This window comes from Pipistrellus hanaki, assembly GCF_964339955.1.
Source record: "Pipistrellus hanaki genome assembly, chromosome: 1".
Taxonomy (NCBI): domain Eukaryota; kingdom Metazoa; phylum Chordata; class Mammalia; order Chiroptera; family Vespertilionidae; genus Pipistrellus; species Pipistrellus hanaki.
The window spans coordinates 107319535-107344639 of NC_140503.1; the positions used below are offsets into that span (position 1 = coordinate 107319535).

The 25105-nt window shown below is 39.0% G+C and overlaps 1 protein-coding gene across 3 annotated transcripts in view; it reads left to right on the forward strand.

The window, feature by feature from the left end:
• Positions 1 to 25105, forward strand: part of NEMF (nuclear export mediator factor) — a 79341-nt gene that overhangs the window by 10515 nt on the left and 43721 nt on the right. For 2 of the 3 annotated variants that reach the window (XM_084884999.1, XM_084885000.1), the window contains exons 5-15: positions 10487 to 10635; positions 11543 to 11610; positions 12407 to 12493; positions 14184 to 14257; positions 16219 to 16289; positions 16370 to 16445; positions 16783 to 16845; positions 19842 to 19919; positions 20009 to 20217; positions 20737 to 20928; positions 21317 to 21380. In XM_084884999.1, coding sequence (XP_084741125.1) covers positions 10487 to 10635; positions 11543 to 11610; positions 12407 to 12493; positions 14184 to 14257; positions 16219 to 16289; positions 16370 to 16445; positions 16783 to 16845; positions 19842 to 19919; positions 20009 to 20217; positions 20737 to 20928; positions 21317 to 21380 — 1131 coding nt within the window. The remainder of the gene's footprint in view (positions 1 to 10486; positions 10636 to 11542; positions 11611 to 12406; positions 12494 to 14183; positions 14258 to 16218; positions 16290 to 16369; positions 16446 to 16782; positions 16846 to 19841; positions 19920 to 20008; positions 20218 to 20736; positions 20929 to 21316; positions 21381 to 25105) is intronic. The other variant, XM_084885001.1, reaches the window with a different exon arrangement.

Genomic DNA, 25105 nt, shown 5'->3' on the forward strand with positions numbered 1-25105 from the left:
AAGCCACTACAGCAAAATTAATTCTATATGCATCAAAAATTTAAATATATAAGAAGAGGAATTTAAAACATAGGAAGAAAAAAAACAAGTGGTCAGTTATCAAAATCAACCAAGGTCTCTAAAACAAAGGATCCTCACTGAGGGAAGGTGACCTGGCTTTTGACTTAGTCATGTGTCTGGCAGTGTAGCCATTTTGAGTGGATGCTTTTTTGAAGTAGATGCCTCTGCAAGCAAAGCTTAAGTTAGGTACTTTCATTACAAAAAAAGAGAAAACCCATTTGTCAGGGCTGTGACTGAAGATGAAACATAAGACCTAACCATGCTTATGTTTCTTCTGTATGATGTTAATATTTTCAACTCTTTAGAATGACAGGAGAAAGATACATAGTTGAAATAATATCAAGAATATTGCCAAAACCGGTTTGGCTCAGTGGTAGAACGTCGGACTGAAAGGTCCCGGGTTCGATTCTGATCAAGGGCATGTACCTTGGTTGCGGGCATATCCCTAGTAGGGGGTGTGCAAGAGGCAGCCGATCGATGACTCTCTCTCATCGATGTTTCTAACTCTCTATCCCTCTCTCTTCCTCTCTGTAAAAAATCAATAAAATATATATATTTTTTAAAAGAATATTGTTTAATTTTCATGAACCTAACTAACTTCAGGAAAATGAGTCTAATTTCAGGAAGACTTTTGTCATGCTCCTATGGAGTGGTGAGCGAAAAATGCAAATGGTCTGGCTGGTGTGGCTCAATGGTTGAGCATCCACCCATGAATTAGGAGGCTAAGGTTCAATTTCCAATGAGGGCACACGCACGGGTTTTGGGCTCCATGCCCAGTATGGGGCACACAGGAGGCAGCCAATTACTAATTCTCTCATCACTGATGTTTCTCTCCTTCTTCCTCTATCTGAAATAAATATATATTTTTAAAAATGCAAATAGGGGCTCTGAATAGCAATATTAGACCCAGTTTAATGAACCTAGAGAACACCGAAGACAAAGGGAAAACAACCAGAAAGGAAGACTAATTGCTTATGAAAAAAAGTCAGTAGATACATTGTTAACCCACAAAAACTGAGAGACCTTTTCAGAAGACAGAAATTACTGAGAAGTGGGTTAGAAGTGATAAAGAAGAATACATGGTACAATTTTATGTTTCAGGAAACTGGAAATGACAGGGCTTTCCATAGGCCAAAGAATCCTATAAAAACTATTCCCTTCTCTACTCCCCAAAAAACTAACATTTCATGGAGTTAGTAAACAAGCCATCTTCTAAGAATAATTATACACAAAGCCTTTCTTAAAAGTACGTATGTTGTGCCCGGCCGGTGTGGCTCCATGATTGAGTGTCAACCTATGAGCCAGGAGGTCACAGTTTAATTCCCGGTCAGGGCACATACCTGGGTTGTGGGTTCTGTCATCATTGATGTTTCTATCTATCTATCTATCTCCCTCTCTCTCTCTTCCCTCTCTGAAATCAATAAAAATAGATTTTTTTTTTAAAAAGAAGTATATATGTTCCATGTCAAGGTAGGGTTACATTATTCATAGAGATTACTATTAATTCAGAGTCCCAAACTTCAGCAAGCTTTCTCTGTATGTTAATGCCTAGAGGAGCAACATGAATAATTCCATAGCGTTGTATAACTTTGAACAATTTTGTGTTCTTAAATGCTACACACATGTTAACAAGGAATTATAGAGTTTATGTTCTCATGCTGTTTAGCAGATTTTTTTGTGTAGAATGTAACAACAGAGTATTCAGAAAAGTGCTATTAACCACTTGGAAGGAGTGCAGACATCATTCACCCAAACCACAATTGATTTAAAAACTTTTTTTTTTTTCAATGTAAAAAGTGAAGCCATAGAAATACTATGTTGAGTGTTTTTTGCTTCATTGAATTTCAAATCTTTGACTTTATTCTTGCGATTCTCTAGTCTGCTGTTGGGTCTCTGTATAATATTTTTTATTTCAGTCAGTGTATGCTTAATTTCTAGTTGGTCCTTTTTCATATCCTCAAGGGTCTGGCTAAATTTATCTATACTGGGAGAACCTCCATGCTGGGAACAACCTTATGAGATAAGACTTGCAAAAGCCTCTGTGCTCAGCTTGAATAGGGCGGAGTCTCAGAGTGGAGAAGACAGCATTGGTTTCCCATCAGCCCTGCCCTAATAGACCTCTGTGTCTCAGTGTCCCATGGCAATCGCTGCAAGCACCTCTGAGAAAAAGCCACCCTCGCATTTTGCCCGCAGCCAGACAGTCCAGTTTCTCCTAGAATGAGTCTGGGTCCCCAGAGTCTCATCCGGAACTGGAGTTCAGCACAGTAGGGAGCTTTTGTCTCCCTCCCGCTTGAGAAAGCCAGCTGTGCACTCAGTTGCCAGTTCTCTCCATGCGCACGTCTCAGTACCTCTGCCTCATGCCGCTCCTCTGAGTCTCAGTGTGCTTTTCTATTTCCTTCTAGTTGTATAATTTCCAGTCACCCAGCCTTCCTGTGGTTCTGGATGATGTCCGTTTTGTCTTTTAGTTGTAGTTTTGAAATTGTTGTGCGAGGCAGCAGTTTAGGTGTTTACCTATGCCGCCATCTTGGTTTCTCCAATATTTGTTTGCTTTTGACAGGTAGCTAAAGGGTATACATAATTCCAGATTACCTTACATCAGTGAAGAATTGACTTGATTAGAGTACTAGGAAAGCTAATATATTTTCTTCTTCTGGGATGTATGCTTTTGAGGTCACTACTCATAGCTTGACTACCCCTCACCACCATCTCCACTCCCACACCCCCCCAGGACTTTTCACTTAGACCCTGACCTCCAGTTTTTATTCCCCTTAGTTGTCCTGTGAGTCTATCAGTATTTAGACAAATGGTCCTGGGGGAAAAGTAGCCCAAATCACCTTTCTGAGTTATATTCTCCTAGATTTTGGTCCTGTAAATGTTTACTGCCCACTTAGCATTTTTTTTTTTAATTTCTTAAAAAGCATGCTTTGTGTATTTTATTCAGTTTTTCTATTTCTCGGTAGGACAGTGGTTGGGATTATCTAGTAATAGTGCATGAATATATTTACAGTATATAGAGAATTACATAGAATTAAAATTGAAAGTTTTGCCCTGGCCGGTATGGCTTAGTTGGTTGTGCGTTGTTCCATGTACCTAGTGGACACTGGTTCGATTCCCAGTCAGGGCACATGCCCAGGTTGTGGATGCAATTCCCAGTAGGGGACATGCAGGAGACAGCCTATTGATGTTTCTCTCTCCCTCTTCCTTCCTCTCTCCATAATCAATTTTAAAATATTTTTTAAATAATTTTTTTTAATTGGAGGTCAAATAAATTCCTCATACTAACATAACATGTCTAGTGTCCTATTTATGGTTCCCTTTCTTTGCCTTGCCCCACTTTCCCAACAAAAGAAAAGAAAAAAAATTTTCTTTTGAAGGTCAAAATCTCTAGAATTTAACTAATTATAGGCATGCCTTCGGTTTAGGTTAATACAGTTGTTACCCCTTATCTGCGGTTTTGCATTCCTTGGTTTCAGTTACCCCTAGTCAACCATGATAAAAAAAAATATTAAATAGGGAGAGAATCCAAGATGGCTGCACAGGTAAACACCTAGCCACAGCCGCACACAACAATTTCAAAAAAATACAACTAAAATATAAAATGGACATTAACCAGAAATACAGGAAAGTCGACTGACTGAAAATTCTACAACGAGAAGCAAGGAGAAAACCAGAAGGAAGAGCGGAGGAGCTGTAAAAGCCTAAGGTACAGAGACATGCGCACGCGTGGAGAGGATGGAGCCGGAGAGGAGGGGGAGGCTGAGTGCCTGGCTGGCATTCCCTAGCAGGAAGGAGATAAAAGCTCCGACTGTGCTGAACCCCAGACCCGACAGCGCTGAACCCCAGTTCTAGGCCAGACCCTGGGTACCCAGGCTCAAACAGAGGGAGCTTGAGCTGTGAGACGGAATCCCAGGGGAGCGGCGAAAGGCAGAGCCCCCGGAGGCGTGCACATTGCGCGCAGAGGACGGACTGTTGACTCTGCTGCTAGATTGCCCTGGCGGGAAGGAGACAAAGGCTCCGGACTGTGCTGGGCCCCAGTTCCAAGTGCTCTGAACCCCAGTTCTAGGCCAGACCCCGGGGACCCAGACTCATACAGAGGGAGCTGGGCTGTAAGGCAGAACCCCGGGGGAGCGGCGAAAGGAGGTCCCGGAGGCGCACATGTTGCACGCAGAGAAGGGACAGTTGGCTGTGCCACGGGATTGCCCTGGCGGGAAGGAGACAAAAGCTCCAGACTGCTCTGAACACCACCTCCAACTCCACTTCCAACTGAACTGAACCCCAGTTCCGGGCTCATTGGGGGAGAGACCAGACTATTTGGTAGCAGGCGAAAATCGAGGGCACCTTTCTCTCAGAGGTGCTTGCAGTGAGGACTGAAGGACCCTGGGGAATACTGAGACTCAGGAGCCGCATAGGGCGGGGCTGACGGAAGCCAAGGCTGTAGGCTCCACCCTGAAACCCCGCCCCATCCAAGCAGAACACAGAGACTTTTAAGGCTACCAACTCAGGGAAGCTGCGAAAATGCTGAGACAAGAAAATAGATCACAAATGAAAGAAATGGAGGACAAAAAGCGACTGGATATAGAGTTCAAATCTACGCTTATAAGGTTTTTCAAGAATTTCCTAGAAAAGGTCGATAAGACCTATGAGGATATGAAAAGGTATCAACTAGAATTAATAAGGAATCAACAAGAAATAATAAGGGATCAACATGAAATAATAAGGGATCAACAAGAAATAAAGATTACGTTATCTGGAATAAAAAATATTATACAGAGTCCTAAAAACAGAATGGAAGTTCGCAAGAATCAAGTCAAAGATTTGGAACATAAAGAGCCAGAAGACACTCCTCTGCAGAAGCAAGAAGGCAAGAGAATCCAGAAAATTGAAGATAATGTAAGAAACCTCTGGGACAACTTCAAGCGAACCAACATCAGAATTATGGGGGTCCCAGAAGATGAGAGAGAGCAAGATATCGAAAACATACTGGAATAAATAGTGACAGAAAACTTCCCCCACCTGGTGAAAGAATTAGACTTACAAGTCCAGGAAGCGCACAGAACTCCAAACAAAAGGAATCCAAAGAAGACCACACCAAGGCACATCATAATTAAAATCCCAAGAGCAAAAGACAAAGAGAGAATATTAAAAGCAGCAAGAGCAAAGCAGGTAGTTACCCATAAAGGAGCACCTATACGATTGTCAGCTGATTTCTCAACAGAAACCATGCAGGCCAGACAGGAATGGCAAGAAATATTCAAGGTGATGAATAGTAAGAACCTACAGCCAAAAATAATCTACCCAGCAAAGCTATCACTTAGAATCGAAGGCCAGATAAAGAGCTTCACTAATAAAAAAAAAGCTAAAGGAGTTCATCACCACCAAACCAGAATTATATGAATTGCTGAAGAGGGTTCTTTCGGAAGAGAAAGTAAATAAAGATAAAAATTATTAACAACAAGTGAATCTAAAAACCAAGGAAATTAAAAAAAACAAAACTGATGAACAATATTAACTGTTGAATATAATAGAATCAGAGGTATGGAAGGGGAGTGAACTGACGATTCTTGAGGAAAAGGGGAGAGGGGGATGTGGGAAGAGACTGAACATATACTGTGCACCTATGGATGAGGACAATGGGGGGTGGGGAAAAAACAGAGTGGGGTGGGAACCTGGTGGAGGAGAGCAATGGGGGTGGGGGGGAACATTTGTAATAATATGAATAAAGATTTATTTTAAAAAAATTAAATGGAAAGTTTCAGAAATAATTCATAAGTTTTAAAATGCATATCATTCTGAGTAGCATGATGAAATCTTGTGTGCCTTCCCATTCTGGCATCTCCTCTGCCTGAGTGAATCATTGCTTTGTTCCAAGTATTCATGGTATATATGTAGCAAACTCTGTTATCAGATTGTCAAAGATTTTGATGTGTGGTTTATCTAGAATTGACCGTGCTTTGGGTAGAGACTATTGTTACTCAAACTCATTTAAGAAAATCATTTTATTTTTTTTGTTTTGTTTTGTTTTGTTAATCCTCACCTGAGGATATTTTCCAATTGATTTTTAGAGAGAGTGGAAGAAAGGGGGGGAGAAACATTGATATGAGAAAGATACATTGTTTGATTGATTGCCTTCTGCATATACCTTGACCAGGGCCAGGGATTGAGCCTACAACCGAGGGGCATGCCCTTAACTGGAATCAAACCCAGGCCCTTTGGCTCTATCTATTGAGCCAAACTAGCTAGGACCAGTTTATTAATTTGTAACAAGTTCCATTAGGAGAGACTCTGGAGAAAGTAAGTTAAGGTCAGAAAGTACTCTATTGTGTACATCAGAGTCAAGCATAATATTTCCCAAAATATGTTCCTTGTATACCACTTCCATAAGATCATAGATGTGCCTAGAAAAAGGAGTCCCATAGTCATAAAAATTTGACGAACTTTGAGAATATGGTAAAAATTTAACTATAGGATTTATTAATTTCTTTTATATGATAATATGATGTATACAATTCCTGGAGAAGGATATGTTATATAGAATTTCCAAAGCTTAATCACAGAATTCTTTTTTTTTTAATAAATTTTTATTGTTTATATTATTACAAATGTTCCTTTCCCCCACCCCCCCTCCATTGCTCTCCTCCATCAGGTTCCCACCCCACCCTCTGCCCTTTCCCCATCCCCCATTGTCCTCATCCATAGGTGCATAGTTTATGTTCAGTCTCTTCCCACATCCCCCTCTCCCCTTTTCCTCAAGAATCACCAGTTCACTCCCCTTCCATACCTCTGATTCTATTATGTTCAACAGTTAATATTGTTCATCAGATTTTTTTTTAATTTCCTTGGTTTTTAGAATCACTTGTTGATAGTTACGTATTTGTTGTTCATAATTTTCATCTTTATTTACTTTCTCTTCCGAAAGAACCCACTTCAGCAATTCATATAATTCTGGTTTGGTGGTGATGAACTCCTTTAGCTTTTTTTTATTAGTGAAGCTCTTTATCTGACCTTCGATTCTGAGTGATAGCTTTGCTGGATAGATTATTTTTGGCTGTAGGTTCTTACTATTCATCACCTTGAATATTTCTTGCCATTCCTGTCTGGCCTGCATGGTTTCTGTTGAGAAATCAGCTGACAATCTTATAGGTTCTCCTTTATGGGTAACTACCTGCTTTGCTCTTGCTGCTTTTAATATTCTCTCTTTGTCTTTTGCTCTTGGAATTTTAATTATGATGTGTCTTGGTGTGGTCCTCTTTGGATTCCTTTTGTTTGGAGTTCTGTGCGCTTCCTGGACTTGTAAGTCTAATTCTTTCACCAGGTGGGGGAAGTTTTCTGTCACTATTTCCTTCAGTATGTTTTCAATATCTTGCTCTCTCTCATCTTCTGGGACCCCCATAATTCTGATGTTGGTTCGCTTGAAGTTGTCCCAGAGGTTTCTTACATTATCTTCAATTTTCTGGATTCTCTTGCCTTCTTGCTTCTGCGGAGGAGTGTCTTCTGGCTCTTTATGTTCCAAATCTTTGACTTGATTCTTGCAATCTTCCATTCTGTTTTTAGGACTCTGTATAATATTTTTTATTTCAGTCAATGTATTCTTTATTTCTTGTTGATTCCTTATTAATTCTAGTTGATCCCTTTTCATATCCTCATAGGTCTTATCCATCTTTTCTAGGAAATTCTTGAAAAACCTTATAAGCGTGGATTTGAACTCTATATCCAGCCGCTTTTTGTCCTCTATTTCTTTCATTTGTGATCTATTTCATCTCGGCATTTTCGCAGCTTTCCTGAGTTGGTAGCCTTAAAAGTCTCTGTGTTCTACTTGGATGGGGCGGGGTTTCAGGGTGGAGTTTACAGCCTTGGCTTCTGTCAGCCCCGCCCTATGCGGGTCCTTGCAAGTGCCTCTGAGAGAAAGGTGCCCTCGATTTTCGCCTGCTGCCAAACAGTCTAGGTTCTTCCCCAATGAGCCCGGTATTGGGGTTCAGTTCAGTTGGAAGTGGAGTTGGAGGTGACGTTCAGAGCAGTCTGGAGCCCCTGTCTCCTTCCCGCCAGGGCAATCACGCAGCACAGCCAACCGTCCCTTCTCTGCGCACAATGTGCGCGCCGCCGGGACTTCCTTTCACCGCTCCCCCGGGGTTCTGCCTTACAGCCCAGCTCCCTATGGATGAGCCTGGGTCCCTGGGGTCTGGCCTAGAACTGGGGTTCAGAACAGTCAGAACTGGGGCCCAGCACAGTCGGAGCTTGTATCTCCTTCCTGCTAGGGGACGCCAGCCTGGCACTCAGCCGCCCTCCTCTCCGGCTCCATCCTCTCCGCCCGCGCTGTGTGTCTCCATACCTTAGGCTTTTACAGCTCCTCCGCGCTTCCTTCTGGTTTTCTCCTTGCTTCTCGTTGTAGAATTTCCAGTCAGTCGACTTTCTTGTAGTTCTGGGTAATGTCCATTTTATATTTTAGTTGTATTTTATTGAAATTGTTGTGTGCGGCTGCGGCTAGGTGTTTACCTGTCAGCCATCTTGGAACGACTTCCTTTTTTTTTTTTTTTTTTAATGGAAGTAGTGAGAGCCATCTTACAGAATACTTTTGGGAAACCTTGGTTTAAGGAAAGCCCTTTCAGGGAAGTAACTGCCTTCCTGGAATCTTCCAAGTGTTCTGGATAACTGCACTATTTTGTTCAGTAGACATTTATTGAGCACACCTTCTATGTGCCAGGCTCTATAGCCAGGTCTGTTTTTTCAAGTCACATCTTTCTGGACAAGACACTATGTGGACTTGTATCCCAGCCCTCTGTTTTCCTTCTCCAGTTAATTTTTTGTTTTTTAAGTTAAATAAATGTTTAAAAATTTAAATGCATGGTTGCTTTGAAGTCAGATTCTTTAGCAATAGATGCATATACTCTTTTAACCCCTAGTAACAACTTCTGGTTATCTTTATCTCAAGTGAATGGTGTTCCCATCTACTGAAGCCATTTATCTTGCAAATTGCCATTCCTCAAGAGATTTGGGCTACTTTACCATCTTCTATGACCAACTTCTAAGTATTTGCTAAGGCATTTCTGACTGTTTTCATGAATGCTTCTTTTAATTATGCAATAACACCTGTCTTCACAGTAATCAATTTGAAAGGTTGTATTCTTTGGGCAGTTTTATTTTCATTAGGTCTTTTCGTTGAAAAGATTATGAAACATTAAATTTTAAAAGGTCTTTTTAATCCTAACTCTTCAGTAAATATTATATTTTTTTCTATATTTGCCTTCTACTTCCTAAGATAAATTTTTTGTCTTGCTATTTTTTATCTAAGAATATAAACAATTTCTGCCTTTTTTTTTAACATAGTTTTTATAAGTTAACAGCTTATGTTATATATCATAATTTATTTATTTAAAAGTTTTTTCCAATACTTACATTTAGGTTGTTTCTATTTTTTTATTGTAAATGCAATGTGTAGCGTTAAGCATACAGTTTTGTTTTTTTTAATTGAGTTATTACATTAGGCAACATTATCAAGTGTATGGGTATCACTGTCTTCATTGCCACATAACTACTGCTATTAAAAGACACAATGCGTACTGGCTGACATAACTCAGTTGGTTGGAGGGTCATCCTGGACACCAAAAGGTGGCTGGTTCGATTTAAGTCAGGGCACATACCCAGGTTAGGGGCTCGATCCCGATTGGGGTGCATGTGGGAGGCAACCGATCAATGTTTCACTCTCACATGAGTGCATCTGTCTATCTGTATCTCTCCCCCTTCCTCTCTCTAAAATATTAATAAAATTTTTTTAAAAGACACAGTGCAGCCGAGGCTGGTTTGGCTCAATGGATAGAGCATCGGCTTGGGGGACTGAAAGGCCCCGGGTTCGATTCCGGTCAAGGGCATGTACCTTGGTTGCGGGCATATCCCCAGTAGGGGGTGTGCAAGAGGCAGCCGATCGATGACTCTCTCCCATCGATGTTTCAAACTCTCTATCTCTCTCTCTCCCTCTCTGTACAAAATCAATAAAAAATATATATAAAGAAAAAGACAATGCAGGTGAAAATATATAAGCATACCTCACTTTATTGCTTTATGACACTTTGGCTTCACCGATGTTATGATTTTTCACACTTGAAAGCAAGACCTTCCACCAGCAAAAAAATTACAAATCACTTTATTTTGTGATAATTTATTGCAGTGGTCTGGGAGTGAATCAGCAATATCTGTGATATTGCTTGGTTTCTGAAATAGATATATATCTGTTCTGTTTTTCATAATAAGATACAGTGTTTGTAGACCTGAATCATGAAAATACAGCAGTAGTTCAGCTGGTGGTCATCAAGGTCAAATGCTTTCTGTAACTTCATTTCTGTAGCATTGATGAGGTTTTTAAGAGCCTACATTTTTTTAAATTTTAAGCTTCAAAAATGGGATAAGCATTAAACTATATTTTATTCTATTATAGGGGAACATTGTTCTTACAGATTATGAGTATCTAATTTTAAATATCCTAAGATTTCGAACTGATGAGTCAGATGAAGTTAAATTTGCTGTTCGCGAACGCTACCCAGTTGATCATGCTAGAGCTGTTGAACCTTTGCTTACCTTGGAAAGGTAACATGTTTTGTTTATAAACTCATTCTATATTTTATTAAAAGGTAAAATAGATTATATGTAAGAATATAAAGAGCGGACATAAAATATTTTATTTACTTGCATAAAATAACTAAATTTGGACTGCTTGAACTGCATAAATGGGCATGTAAGCAATTAAGCCTTATTTGAGAGTAGCAAATGTATCTTTTTAGTCTAAATTTGGTGTTATTTCAGATGTTTATTATTTCTCGGTAAAGTAAGGAGATTTATCAGCTATTCTGTGAGTAGATAGATGGATATCTTGGGTAGAGTACAAAAGGATATAAAGGATTTAGCTAAGAAAAGGGAGCAGGGTAAGATACGGTGCTAATTGTAGCTGTATTCTTCTGGCTGAAGGCTTTTAATGCCAATAGGCTATACCAGTGTTTCTCAAAGTTTAGCATGCATTGGAATCACCTGGAGGGCTTGATAAGCCAGATTTCTGAGCCAGAAGATCTGGTGTGGGGCTCAGAAATTTACATTTCTAGCAAGTTCACTGCTAATCTGAGGCCTGCCCACAAGCATCGAAAATTCTTATTAAATGTTTAATTAGGTAAAGCCATTTCACCAATAACAATTAACTGTTACATAAAAATGTGTCTTTCATATCATATATGGCACACTGATGATAAACAATATGACTTAAGTTGAAAAAGTATTGATTTTTTTAGAAAACCTGGTTTTAGGTCCCAGTCTGCTGTTTACTAACCTCAAATAAATTAATTTTATGACCCTACATTTTCTTACCTACAAAATGAACTAGTTCCTCTTATATTTTAGAATATTTGAAGATCAGGTGAATTGATGTGGTATTATGACTATAAATATTGCTGTAAGAATTATTAAATATAAGATAGTAAGAGGTAATGTCAATTTTGTTTTACAGACTGACTGAGATAATAACCAGAGCTCCTAAGGGTGAACTACTAAAGAGAGTTCTTAACCCATTACTTCGTGAGTAATTCTACATAGAGTATTGAAATATTTGCAAGATAATATAGTTTTCAGGAATTTATTTAAGCCTTTTATAGTTCTAGTAGAAAATTAGAACTTCTTAATAACTTTAAAAAGGAGTTTAAAATGATCTTTTGAGTAGAGTTTATTTTTAAGGAAAGATAAATTTATCATTCCACATGAAGTTTGACCTTTATCTGTTAGATTTTATTTAAAAGTAATACTGTTATGTTAACTAATAGTATGTTATTTAGTACTTTAATGATAGTTATAGTATTCTAAGAAATCTTTTCTTTTCCCAATGTGAATCTTCAGTTTAATAACCATTTTGGATTATTATTATTATTATTATTAATGAGGCTCAGGGTATCCCAGGATGTCACATACTTTTAATAACCAAGGTTAAGAAAATGTAATGACTTCTATGCTTGAGAAAATCATCACTTATTCCTACAATAAGGAATTTTTTCTTTATTAATAGGGTATATTACATTAACTACTCTTTGGATGCTAAACCAACCGTGCATTCCTAGTTTATAATCTTTTTTTTATATGTGGCTAAGTTTCACTAAATTCCTATAACTTTTGCACTGGCTTTTACAGTTTTATTTTAGTCTCAAATTTCAATTAAGTATCTGAATTGTCATTTCTAATAGCACTTCAAAATAAGTAAACTAATTATTTTCCCTGGCTACTGTTACTGAGTAGATCATTTATAGTGGACATAAATTTGTATTATATTTTGATGTTAAATTTTATAGGAAAATACTAAAAATAATACCCTCTGTTTTTATAGCCTATGGATCAGCTCTCATTGAACATTGTCTTATTGAAAATGGATTCTCTGGCAATGTCAAAGTGGATGAAAAATTTGAAAGTAAGGGTATGTCTATATGGCACAAGTTTTGTCCATGTTTATATATTTCCTTTTTTAAAACTCAGAAAATTATTTCTGAGAAAGTAGTGAAATTATTTCTCTTTTAAGTAGTTCTAGACTTAAAAACATTTGACTTACATCCCTGTGAGTGTTCTATCCATGTGGTATTCCTGGCTTCCTACTCTAAAGTGGCTCTTTTTCCCTGTTAATGTGTAGTTTAATATCTTGACCTATCTCATTGCCTTTCAACTTTAGAATATTCTCCTTCTCTCCCCTAAATTTTTTTTTTTTTTTAATCTTCACCAGAGGACATTTTTAGTGGTTTTTAGAGAGAGGGAGAGTGTGGGAAGGGAGGGAGGGAGAGAGTAAGAAAGAGTTTGAGAGAAACATTGGTGGGAGAGAGGAACATCAATCAGCTGCCTCTCAAACACACTTGACTAGGGCTGGGATGGAACCTGCAACTTAGGCATGTGCCCTGACAAGGAATCGAACCCAGGACCTTTTGTTGTGTGGGCTGCTGCTCCTACCAACTGAACCACATTGGCCAGGACTCTTCCCCTAAATTTTAGAAGTAGTAACTGACCCCAAGATAGTCTTTGGTACAAGGCTTGAAGGAGTTGAATTATTCGCCTTCTGACTCAGAACCTGGAGTCTGTCTAGAAATATCAGCATTCATGCATTTTAATTCTATAACTACTATAGTGTGGCTATATACGTTAGGCTCTTGTAACTATTTAAGGCAAGGGTGGGGAACCTTTTATCTGCCAAAGGCCATTTGGATATTTATAATATCATTTGAGGGCCATACAGAATCATGAACTTAAAAATTATGTTGCTATGAAAAAAGATCCTAGATTTACTGAATTTCGAGTTCTGCCTGTGGTTTCCTTGGCAGGGCCAGATGTTTCCCACCCCTGATTTAAGGGAACCTAACTTACTACCCTGTTTCCCCGAAAATAAGACAGTGTCTTATATTAATTTTTGCTCCCAAAGCTGCGATAGGTCTTATTTTCAGGGGATGTCTTATTTTTCCAAGAAGAGGAATACGGTACACATTTATTGTTAAATGAAAATAGAGGAAATTTATTACCTGTATACAGTACGGTAGTACGGTAGTTGTCAACACAAACCAGACAAACTGTGAATCCTACAGTATCAAGAATTTACTCATTTATTCAGTGACAATCATGTCATCATCTTCTGGAACATCATCATAACAATCCAATTCCTGAATTTCCTGGTGAATTTCTTGTGACTCCATTTCTTTCAGAATCAGTGGACCAAATCTCTCATGTTTAGCCGGGGGGGGGGGGGGGGGGGCCTTATTTTCGGGGGGATGCCTTATATTTCACTCAGAAGGAAACCTGTAAGTAGGTCTTATTTTCGGAGGATGTCTTATTTTCGGGGAAACATGGTAGTACCTGCCAGATTAGCATAATAAAAAAACTAGAGTAAATGCAAAAAATTTAGAAACAGGCCCAAATACATATGTGAACTTAGTATATGAACAAAGTGTCTTTCAGATTATGAGGGGCAAGAGCCAAAACATCACTATTTACATATGCTGATAACAAACATGAAATAACTATTTAATTTTCTTGAACACTTACAAGCACTGTCCTGTTTTCTGCATAGTTGTTTAATAATAGTTATTTGCATCTTGATTACCACTCCTTTTCTTTTTCATTCTTCTTAGATATTGAAAAAGTACTTGTTTGTCTGCAGAAAGCAGAAGATTATATGAAAACAACGTCCAACTTCAGTGGAAAGGTAGCAGCACATATACTTAAATATTGTAGTGGCTTTATTATTTATATTCTTAAAATTTAAATGTTCATTAAAGATCAATATATATACATTTTTTGTTTTAGTTTAGAAATTCGACATTAGTAATATGCATCTTTGTTTTGTTTTGTTTTCAATTTTCTTTTTATCTTCACCCAAGGATATGCTTTCATTGATTTTAGAGAAAGAGGAAGGTAGAAAGATAAACATTTATCAGTTGCCTTCTATATGTGCACTGACTGGGTATTGAGCCTGCAACTTTTTGGTGCATAGGACGATGCTGCAATCAACTGAGCACCTTGCCAGGCTAGGGTAGTTGTTCTTTTGTGTGTGTTTTTAAACCTTACCCAAGGATATTTTTCCATTGATTTTTAGACAAAGTGGAAGGGGGGTGGGAGGGGAGAGAAACATTGTTGTGAGAGACGGTGCTGGGGATTGAGCCTGCCCCAAGGTACATGCCCTTGATTGGAATCAAACCCGGGACCCTTCAGTCAGCAGGCCGAGGCTCTATCCACTGAGCCAAACCAGTCTGAGCTGTTTTGTGTTTTTGTGGTTTTTTTTAAATTGCTGTTAATTTATAATTTTTTGTTCTGCTTTTTTGTCTTTTATAGAAAGTACTAGGTTAAATCAATATCAACCCTCCCGAAAAGATGAAGTATTTGAAAGTATTTCTCCTTAGGTTAATTTTAGATAGCAAAGCACATTTTAATTTGCCAGCACTTTTCAAAAATTTGGTGATTTACATCCCTTAACAGTTAAATAATCCTCTGAATTACATCAAATCTTGTGTTTTTCTTCCCTATTCAAAGTATAACTTTACTTACCGGAAAAGTTCAGAGATAGTTCTGATTAATTATAGCTAAATTCAGTCTGAATGTGCCTGCCTAGTATCCTTTTGTTTTGTTAATCCTCGTTTGAGGACATGTGTATTTTTTCTATTGGTTTTTTTGTTTTTGTTTATGTTTTTTTTTAGAGAGAGTGGATGGGAGAGGGAGGGAGAAAAGAAGAGAGAGAAACACGAATGTGAGAGAGATAAATGGATTGGTTGCCTCTCTACCAGGACCAGAAATCAAACCTGCAACCCAGATACATGCCCTTGAGCAGGAATCAAACCTGTGACCCTGTAGTGCCTGGGACAGTACTTTAACCATCGGGAAACCTGCCAGGGTGTTTTACTGCCATAACCGGTTTGGCTCAGTGAATAGAGCGTCAGCCTGTGGACTTAAGGGTCCCGAGTTCAATTCCGGTCAAGGGCATGTACCTTGGTTTTGGGCACATCCCCAATGGGAGGTGTGCAGGAGGAAGCTGATCGGTGTTTCTTGCTCATAAATGTTTCTAACTCTGTATTCCTCTCACTTTCCCTCTGTAAAAAATCAATAAAATATATCTTAAAAAAAATAAGTTTTACTGATTTTAGAGAGGGATAAAGGGAGAGGGATGGAGAGAAAGAAACATTGACGAGAAAAACATCAATAGGCTGCCTCCTACATGCCCTTTACTGGGGATTGAGCCTGCAACCCAGGCATGTGTCCTGATCTGGAATGGAACTGATGGTTCATGGGTCAATGCTCAACCATTGAGCAACACTGGCCAGGCCCAGTTTTTTTTTTTTTAATGAATTAAAATCGCCTACCAACAAAGGAAATATGTTTTTCTGCTGGCAGTGCTTTTGGCTTATTTAAATTGCACAACATCTAAAAATGGAAAGAAGAAAGCAAAATGCAGCTGTATAATCCCACCATTTTATCAGTTTCCATTTTCTTTATTCCCTGATTTTTCTTGGGCATGTGAAAAAAAGATTTCCTAATAATACTTTGAGTCTAAGAAAAGCTTCATTTAGAATCTGTAGACAAATGCAGTTGATAAATTACAAATTATTATTACTCATGAAAAGTAAATCTTCATTAATCATGGATAAAAATGAGTCTTATGTTGGATTTTTATAGGGATATATCATTCAGAAAAGAGAAATAAAACCAAGCCTGGAAGTAGGTAAACCAACTGAAGACATACTCACGTAAGCATGTAGACATGGGTCAATTTATTTTAGGTATTTATTAATGTTCTTGAATGTGATATAGTAAATATTTTTTACAGGTATGAGGAATTTCATCCTTTCTTGTTTTCTCAACATTCACAATGTCCATATATAGAATTTGAATCATTTGACAAGGTGGGTTTCAGATTCTATTTTTTGACCAGTTAGCATGATATGAATTATTAAATTAATATCAACTTGCTTTGATTGAGAAATTATAAATATTTTTGCTTTGCAATCACTATAAATCTGAGCATTACAGAATAATGCAGTCATAGATACAAACTGTTGGAAATTTTTTGCTACTTTATTTCAAGATAAAGGATAAAAAATGTTAACTTGATTCTTGATTATTTAGCTATATCTTTGAGTGGTATTATAAACAAAATGGACTAAAAAATTCTAAGTATGCAAGTTGAAGTAGAAACTATCCTTTTTTCCCCAACTAATTATTTTTGTTTGTTTTAATAAGGCTGTGGATGAATTTTATTCCAAGATTGAAGGTCAGAAAATAGATTTAAAAGCTTTACAACAGGTAAGGTATTTAAAACATTTATATTAAACTAACTAGTGGTTTACTGAGTAGATGATGCTCTCATAAGAATGGGCAACCTTTCAAAGTGTATGGGAATGCGCTGATCTCTTAGTTTATTGATAACATGTAGGTGAGGTCTCTAGTGTTGAAATGTATATACTCTCATTTGTTCCATCATATATCGGATATTCTGTAAAATGGAAAATACAGTGGGAAGATGAGACCTGTTATTTATACCCTAGTACAGTGGTCGGCAAACCACGGCTTGTGAGCCACATGCGGCTCTTTGGCCCCTTGAGTGTGGCTCGGCGTTAGAAGCACTTCTTCAAAATAGACTCGCCCAGGCCGACTATTTTGCATGAGCCACGAAGTTTCAGTCACACTGTGCGTGCGTGCCCGCACGTGGTATTTTGTGGAAGAGCCACACTCAAGGGGCTGAAGAGCCATGTATGGCTCTTGAGCCGCGGTTTGCCTACCAATGCCCTAGTATGATTTGCTTTATTAAAGCAACCCAAAGCTTCTAAATTTTGCTATTAAGGTAATACTGTTTTGAGAAGATTTTTAAATAGGCTAAAGGAGAGGGAAAAGTTTTTTTTATACAAATAAATATTTTTGTTTACCATTAAACTGGTAATTTCATTTTTTATTTATCTTTATTATTGAAAGTATTACAGATACCTTCCTTTTACCCCCTTGATCCTCTTTACATTGCTCCCCCTCCCTGCCCAGGGCTTCACCACCCTATTGTCTGTGTCTGTGGGTTATGCAGAGTGAACTTCTAAACTAAACGTTTAATGTGGTTTATGTGGAGACCCACAGGTGATTGCCAGAGAAGATGGGTTGGAGACCAGGTGGAAGAGTTGAAGGGATTAAGAAGTCCAAATTGGTATTTACAAAATAGTCACAGGGAGGTATAGCATAGGAAATATAATAAACTAGAGGCCCGGTGCACAAAATTCGTGCATGGGGTGTGGGGGGTCCCTCAGCCCAGTCTAGACCCTCTCCATTCTGGGATCCCTCAGGAGATGTCCGACTGCCGGTTTCAGCCCGCCCAAGAATTGGGCTAAAACTGGCAGTCGGACATCCCTCTCACAATCCGGGACCACTGGCTCCTAACTGCTCACCTGCCTGCCTGCCGGATTGCCCCTTAAATGCCCCCGACCCCCACCCCATACCAGCCTAATCACCCCTAACTATCTCTGCTTGCCAGCCTGATCGCTCCTAACTGCCCGCCCTGCTAGCCTGTTTACTCCCAACTGTATCCCTCTGTTGGCCTGGTTGCCCCTTAGTGTCCCCCCTGCCAGCCTGGTCACCCCACGCAGCCTGCTGGTTAATTAATTTGACCCATCTGCTTAGAAATTATGCTTTGTTAATTATTTTAAAACTGAGGGGCAAGGAGGATACAGGAATTCACATAATTATAAATTGTGCACATATATTATAACACTTTATTAATATTTTTGAAAAATCACATCCTCTTCAAATCAAGAGTAACTGTGACCAATTTCTGAAATTGTTCTTCAGCAAATGTTCCAAAAACATGGTCACATGTGCTGGAAAAATACAGCATATTAAAACCTCCTTGTGGAGTCATGATACACACAAAACATATATCTTTTTAAAATTTATCTTAAAAAATTTCAATTACAGTTTTAGTATTATTTTGTATTAGTTTCCAGTGTACAGAATAGGGATTAGACAACCATATACTTTAAAAGTATTCCCCCTGATATTTACAGTACCCACCTGGCACCCCGCAGTTATCACAATATTATCTATTCTAATAAAAGGGTAATGTGCAAATTGGTCACGATGTCCTCACAGTAACAACTAAACATCACACTGCAAGGGGCAACCAGGCTGGCAGAGGGGTTAGTGAGGGACAACCAAACAACTGAACAAACAGGCTGTGTTGGGTGACCAGGCTGGCAGGGGGGTTTGTGAGGAGTGACCTAACGACTGAACAGCAGGCTGTGTGGAGTGACCAGGCCGGGGAGGGAAGGTGGGGAGAAGAGCAGTTAGGGACGACCAAGCTGGCTGGGGGGGTGCAGTTGGGGACAACCAAGCTGGCATTGGGGGGAGAGGGGGCAGTTGAGGGAGACCAGGCTGGCAGGGGTGGTGGTGGCAGTAAGAGATGACCAAGCTGGAGCGGGGGGGAGGCGGGGGGCAATTTGGGGCAACCAGGCTGGCAGGGGGAGCAGTAAGGGGTGACCATGCCAGCAGCAGGGGGCAGTTAGTAGTGACCAAGCCAGCAGGGAGGGGATAGTTGGGGGCAACCTGCTGGCAGTGGGGGGGGAGGGGAGGGCATTTGGGGGTGACCAGGCCAGCGGGGGTGGGGGTGGGGGGCAGTTAGGGGTGGCCAAGCAGGTAAGCAATTAGGAGCCAGCTGTCCAGGATTGTGAGAGCAATGTCCGACTGCCAGTCATTGGGCCTAAACCGCAGTCAGACATCCCCCAAGGAGTTCTGGATTGGAGAGGGTGGAGAGGGTGCAGGCTAGGCTGAGGTGATCCCCCTCCCATGCACGCATTTTATGCCCCGGGCCTCTAGTATATATAGGAGGTCAATATAGCATTTTTTGTTGTTAATTTTGTGTTAATTTAGGAGAAATTCTGTAAAATACTAGGAATAATGCTAATAAAATTAAAGACAGCAGTGAAATACAAAGAAGCAGTTTGGGTATTTTAGGCTACAAATGCATTCTCCCAAATTTTACTTTTTTGCCAGAAGGAAAAAATATGCTCTAGGAGCATATTTTACATACAGTGTAACAATCAAATTACTTTTAAATTGGGAATAGAAGGTAGTTAGACATGACTTAGTTTTGGAGCAAGAAACATTTTGGGGTAGTATAGTCCTGGGGAGGTGGACTCTGGGGATCTCTAGTTAACTATGGGGCAGATGTGGGGACAGGATAGTGAATTTCAGGAGGTGAGAGAGAAGGTACAGGATATGGGAGAAATCTAATTTTTTAAGAAATCTTTTTTTGTCAACAAAAGGAAAAACAAGCATTGAAGAAATTAGATAATGTCCGAAAGGATCACGAAAACAGATTAGAAGCTCTTCAACAGGCTCAGGTATTATGTTTAGCTTTTTCAAATGCTTTCTGAAAAAAATGGTAACTTTAGCTGGCATTATAATAAATGTTTTTGGTTTATTTCTTAAGGAAATAGATAAACTTAAAGGAGAGCTCATAGAAATGAATCTACAAATAGTTGACAGAGCCATTCAGGTTGTTCGAAGTGCTTTAGCCAACCAGATAGATTGGACAGAAATTGGGTTAATAGTGAAAGAAGCCCAAGCTCAAGGAGACCCCGTTGCAAATGCAATCAAAGAATTAAAACTACAAACAAATCATGTTACAATGCTGCTAAGGTAAGTTTAAATTATTTATTTGTTTGTTTGTTAATCTTCACCCGAGGATATTTTTCCCATTGATTGTTTCTAGAAAGAGTGGCAGGAAGGAAAGGAGCGGGGGAGAGAGAAAGAGAAATAGACACATTGATTGGTTGCCTTCTGCATGCCCCCATCTGGGGCCAGGTATCAAACCTGTAACCCAGTTATGTGCCCTTGACTGGGAATCAAACCTGTGACCCTTTGGTGTGTGGGCTGATGCTCTAACCACTGATACACACTGGCCAGGGCAGGTAAGTTTAATTTTTAGTGAAGTAGTTAATGCTTGTCTCTATTTTGCTATTTAATTGTTCACTGTATTCATTTAAAAATTTTTTTTGTTTGGAAATTTATCCTTGACAATACAGAAAAAATGTATTTGCAAATTAATTTACAAACTAAATATTGTAAACCACTTATGATTTCATTTAGGAATATATATAAAATTTTAAAATGTGATGTCATTGACATTAGTGAAATACTATTGAATATTTTTAATAGAAATCCATACTTATTATCAGAGGAGGAAGATGACAATATTGATGGTGACATCAGTGCTGAAAAAAATGAAACTGAACCACCAAAAGGAAAAAAGAAAAAGAAAAAGAATAAACAACTGGAGAAGCCTCAGAAAAATAAACCATTACTTGTTGATGTTGATCTCAGTTTATCAGCATATGCCAATGCCAAAAAGTGAGTCTTAAAAGTAGAAATTTTAGGCAAAATATTATCTAAAATAACTCAGGGTATTAAAGGATAAGAAGCATTGTTATTTTGCCTGTCTATACTTTGGGATGTCTTTTTTGGTGTGTCATAAAATTATATTTATTGTAAGAAAGAGTACAGAAATTACTATTTTTCAAAACAGTAATTCTCCTGGAAACTTCAAATAACAAATTCTTTTTTAAATCTTATGTGCATTCTACAACTTGATTTTCATATGGAACATAGAAAATAAAGGTGCCTAAAGCACAAAACTTGTTCTGTATGATTTGAGAGTTTATAAAATAGAAATAACAGGGGGGGGGGGGGGGAAGAATAGAGATTTTACTTAAAATTTAAGAGAACTGTGTTTTTCTAGGTATTATGATCACAAGAGATATGCTGCTAAGAAAACACAAAAGACTGTTGAAGCTGCTGAGAAGGTACTTTGCATTTCTTAGAGTGAATGTTAATTGTTTTTCTCTATCTTAATTTAGTGGCCTTAATGATTTTTTATGTTTAAATGAGGTTTTCTAATTCAGAAATACCTTTCAAATTTAATTTTGCTTTAAATGTGTTTCCGTATTTATTTTTTCCCCAAACCTGCTCCTCCTGGGTTTTTGCCATCTCAGTAAATAGCATCGTCATTTTTTCCTTTGCTTAGATTGAAAATATTGGAGTTCCCCAGGACTTTTCTCTCATAAACCATATGCAATCCACCAGCAAATCTTTTTGGCTCTTCTTTTAGAATATAACCAGAATCTGGCCACTTCTCATTGATCCAGGTCTCAATCATGTGTTCTTATGGACTATAGCAGTAGCTCCTTACTGGGTTGGTTACTTTCCCACCCTTTCTCTGCTTCAGTCTGTTCTTCACACAGCAGCCATAGTAATCCTTTTAAATAAAAAATAAAGTCATTTCTCTGTGTTCAAAATTTTCCAATAGCTATTCATGTTAGCCAAGACAATCCAAAGCCCGTCTCCTGGTCTAGAAGGTTCTGTATGATCTGTTCCCCTCTGATCTTATCACCTGCCCTCCTCCTGTTACACATTCTTTCTAGCCACACTGGGATTTTAGCTGTTCCTACAACAGTGGTCCATGCTACCTTCTCAGGACCTTTGCACTTGCTGTTCTTTCTACCAAGAATGCTCTTCCCTAAAAATTTCTGTAGTTTGATTCTTCCCCTCATTCTCATGTCTACTTATATGAGACTAGAGGCCCAGTGCATGAAATTTGTGGTGGGGGTGGGGGTGGGGGGGAATCTCTCAGCCCAGCCTGCACCCTCTCCATTCCTGGACCCCTTGGGGGATGTCCGATAGCTGGTTTAGGCCGGATCCCTAAACCAGCAGTTGGACATTCCTCTCACAATCCTGGACTGCTGGCTCCTAATCGCTCACCTGCCTGCCTGGTCGCTCCTAACGGCCTGCCATGCCACCCCCAACCAGCCTGGTCGCCTCTAACTGCCACCCACTGCCAGCCATGTTACTCCCAACTGCCCCCCTCTGCTGGCCGAGTCACTCCAACTGCCCTTGGCCCCACCACCACCACCGGTCTGGTTGTCCCCAACTGCTTCCCCCACCCCCCACTGGCCTGGTCACCCCACACAGCCTGCTATTCAGTCATTTGGTCATCCCTCACAAACCCCCCTGCCGGCCTGGTCACCCATGCAGCCTGCTTGTTCAATTATTTGGTCATCCCTTACTAACCCCCCTGCCGGCCTGGTCATAGGCAGTCATCTTGTGAGGGCATGAAGGTCAATTTGCATATTACCTCTTTATTGTATAGGATGTCAGAGAGGCCTTTCTTTTTTTTCTTTTTTCTTTTTTCTTGTGTGTTTTGGTGTACAAAGTTTTATTAATGCCCCTTCTCCCCCACCACCTTCTCAGTATCCCCAGTGGGAAGAAAAATGGAACCCATTACAAGATTGAAAATGCTAATCTACATAGTGGTAAATTTGTTCCCTTAAAAGAGTATCAGATATACCTACTGTTCTATTTGGTGTTTTTTTTTGGTTTTTTGTTGTTTTTTTTTTTTCCAGTTTGCATCATTTATTTCTCTGCTCTCTGGAAAACTCAGCAATAATCATCAGATAATTTCATTTGGTTTAAACTCCAAATGACATTTCTTTTTTTTTCTTTTTTTTCTTTTTTAACAGATTTATTTTTTTATTTTATTTTTTTTTAATATATTTTATTGATTTTTTTTTTTGCCCCCCTCCCTCCCTCCCGTACATACCCTCCCTCCCCAGAGTTCCATGTCCATTGGTTGTACCTATATGGATGTACACAAGTCCTTCGGTTGATCTACTATCTCCCCCAGATCTTCCTCCCCTCCCCACTGTAATTCGACAGTCTGCCTGTTGTTTTATCTGTCTCTTGGTTCATCAATTTATAATGTTCTTTATCATCCACAAATGAGTGAGGTCATGTGGTGTTTCTCTTTCATTGATTGGCTTATTTCACTCAGCATGATGTTCTCCAATTCCATCCAGGTTGCTGCAAATGATGAGAATCCCTTCTTTTTTATGGCAGCATAGTATTCCATTGTGTAGATGTACCAGAGTTTTTTGATCCAATCATCTGCTGATGGGCACCTAGGCTGTTTCCAAATTCTGGCTATTGTAGATTGTGCTGCTATGAACATAGGGGTGCATATATCCTTTCTGATTGGTGTTTCTAGTTTCTTGGGATATATTCCTAAAAGTGGGATTACTGGGTCAAATGGGAGTTCCATTTTCAGTTTTTTGAGGAAACTCCACACTGTTCTCCACAGTGGTTGCACCAGTCTGCATTCCCACCAGCAGTGCACGAGGGTTCCTTTTTCTCCGCAACCTCGCCAACACTTGTCATTTGTTGATTTGTTGATGTTGCCCATTCTGACAGGTGTGAGATGGTACCGCATTGTTGTTTTGATTTGCACCTCGGACAATTAGTGACTTTGAGCATGTTTTCATGTGCCTTTTGGCCTTCCTTCTGTCTTCTTTTGAAAATATTCTATTTAGGTCCATTGCCCATTCTTTAATTGGATCATTCATCTTCCTTTTATTTAGTTGTATAAGCTGTCTGTAAATGTTGGAGATTAAATCTTTATCAGTGGTATTATTTGCAAATATATTCTCCCACACCGTAGGCTTTCTTGTTGTTTTGTTGATGGTTTCTTTTGCCGTAAAAAAGCTTTTTATTTTGATGTAGTCCCATTTGTTTATTTTCTCTTTAGCTTCCATTGCTCTAGGGGCAGTATCAGTGAAGAAGTTCTTTTGGCATACGTCTGAGATTTTGCTGCCTGTGGATGCTTCTAGTATTTTTATGGTTTCCCGTCTGATGTTTAAGTCCTGTATCCATTTTGAGTTTATTTTGGTGAATGGTGTAAGTTGGTGATCTAGTTTCATTCTTTTGCATGTGTCTGTCCAATTTTCCCAACACCATTTATTGAAGAGACTGTCTTGACTCCATTGTATATTCGTGCCTCCTTTGCCAAATATTAATTGAGCATAGTGATTTGGGTTGATATCTGGGTTCTCGATTCTATTCCATTGATCTATATGTCTGTTCTTGTGCCAGTACCAGGCTGTTTTGAGAACCGTGGCTTTGTAATATAGTTTGAAATCTGGTATTGAGATCCCTCCTACTTTACTCTTCTTTCTCAGGATTGCTGTGGCTATTCGGGGTCTTTTATTGTTCCAAATGAACTTTTGGAGAGTTCTTTCTAGGTCAGTGAAGTATGCTGTTGGTATTTTAATGGGGAGTGCATTGAACCTATAGATTGCTTTAGGAAGTATGGACATTTTGATGATGTTGATTCTACCAATCCATGAACATGGTATGTTCTTCCATCTCCTTACATCTTCCTCTATCTCTTTTTTCAGTGTCGTGTAGTTTTCCGCAAATAGGTCCTTTACTTCCTTAGTTAAATTTATTCCTAGGTATCTTAATTTTTTTGGTGCGATGGTAAATGGAATTGCTTTTTTAGCCTCTGTTTCTGTAGTTTCACTGTTGGTGTATAGAAATGCCATGGATTTTTTGGCATTAATTTTGTATCCTGCTACATGGCCAAATTCATTTATTAAGTCAATTAGTTTTTTAATGGAGTCTTTTGGGTTTTTTATGTACAATATCATGTCATCTGCAAATAAGGATAACTTTACTTCTTCTTTTCCAATTTGGATGC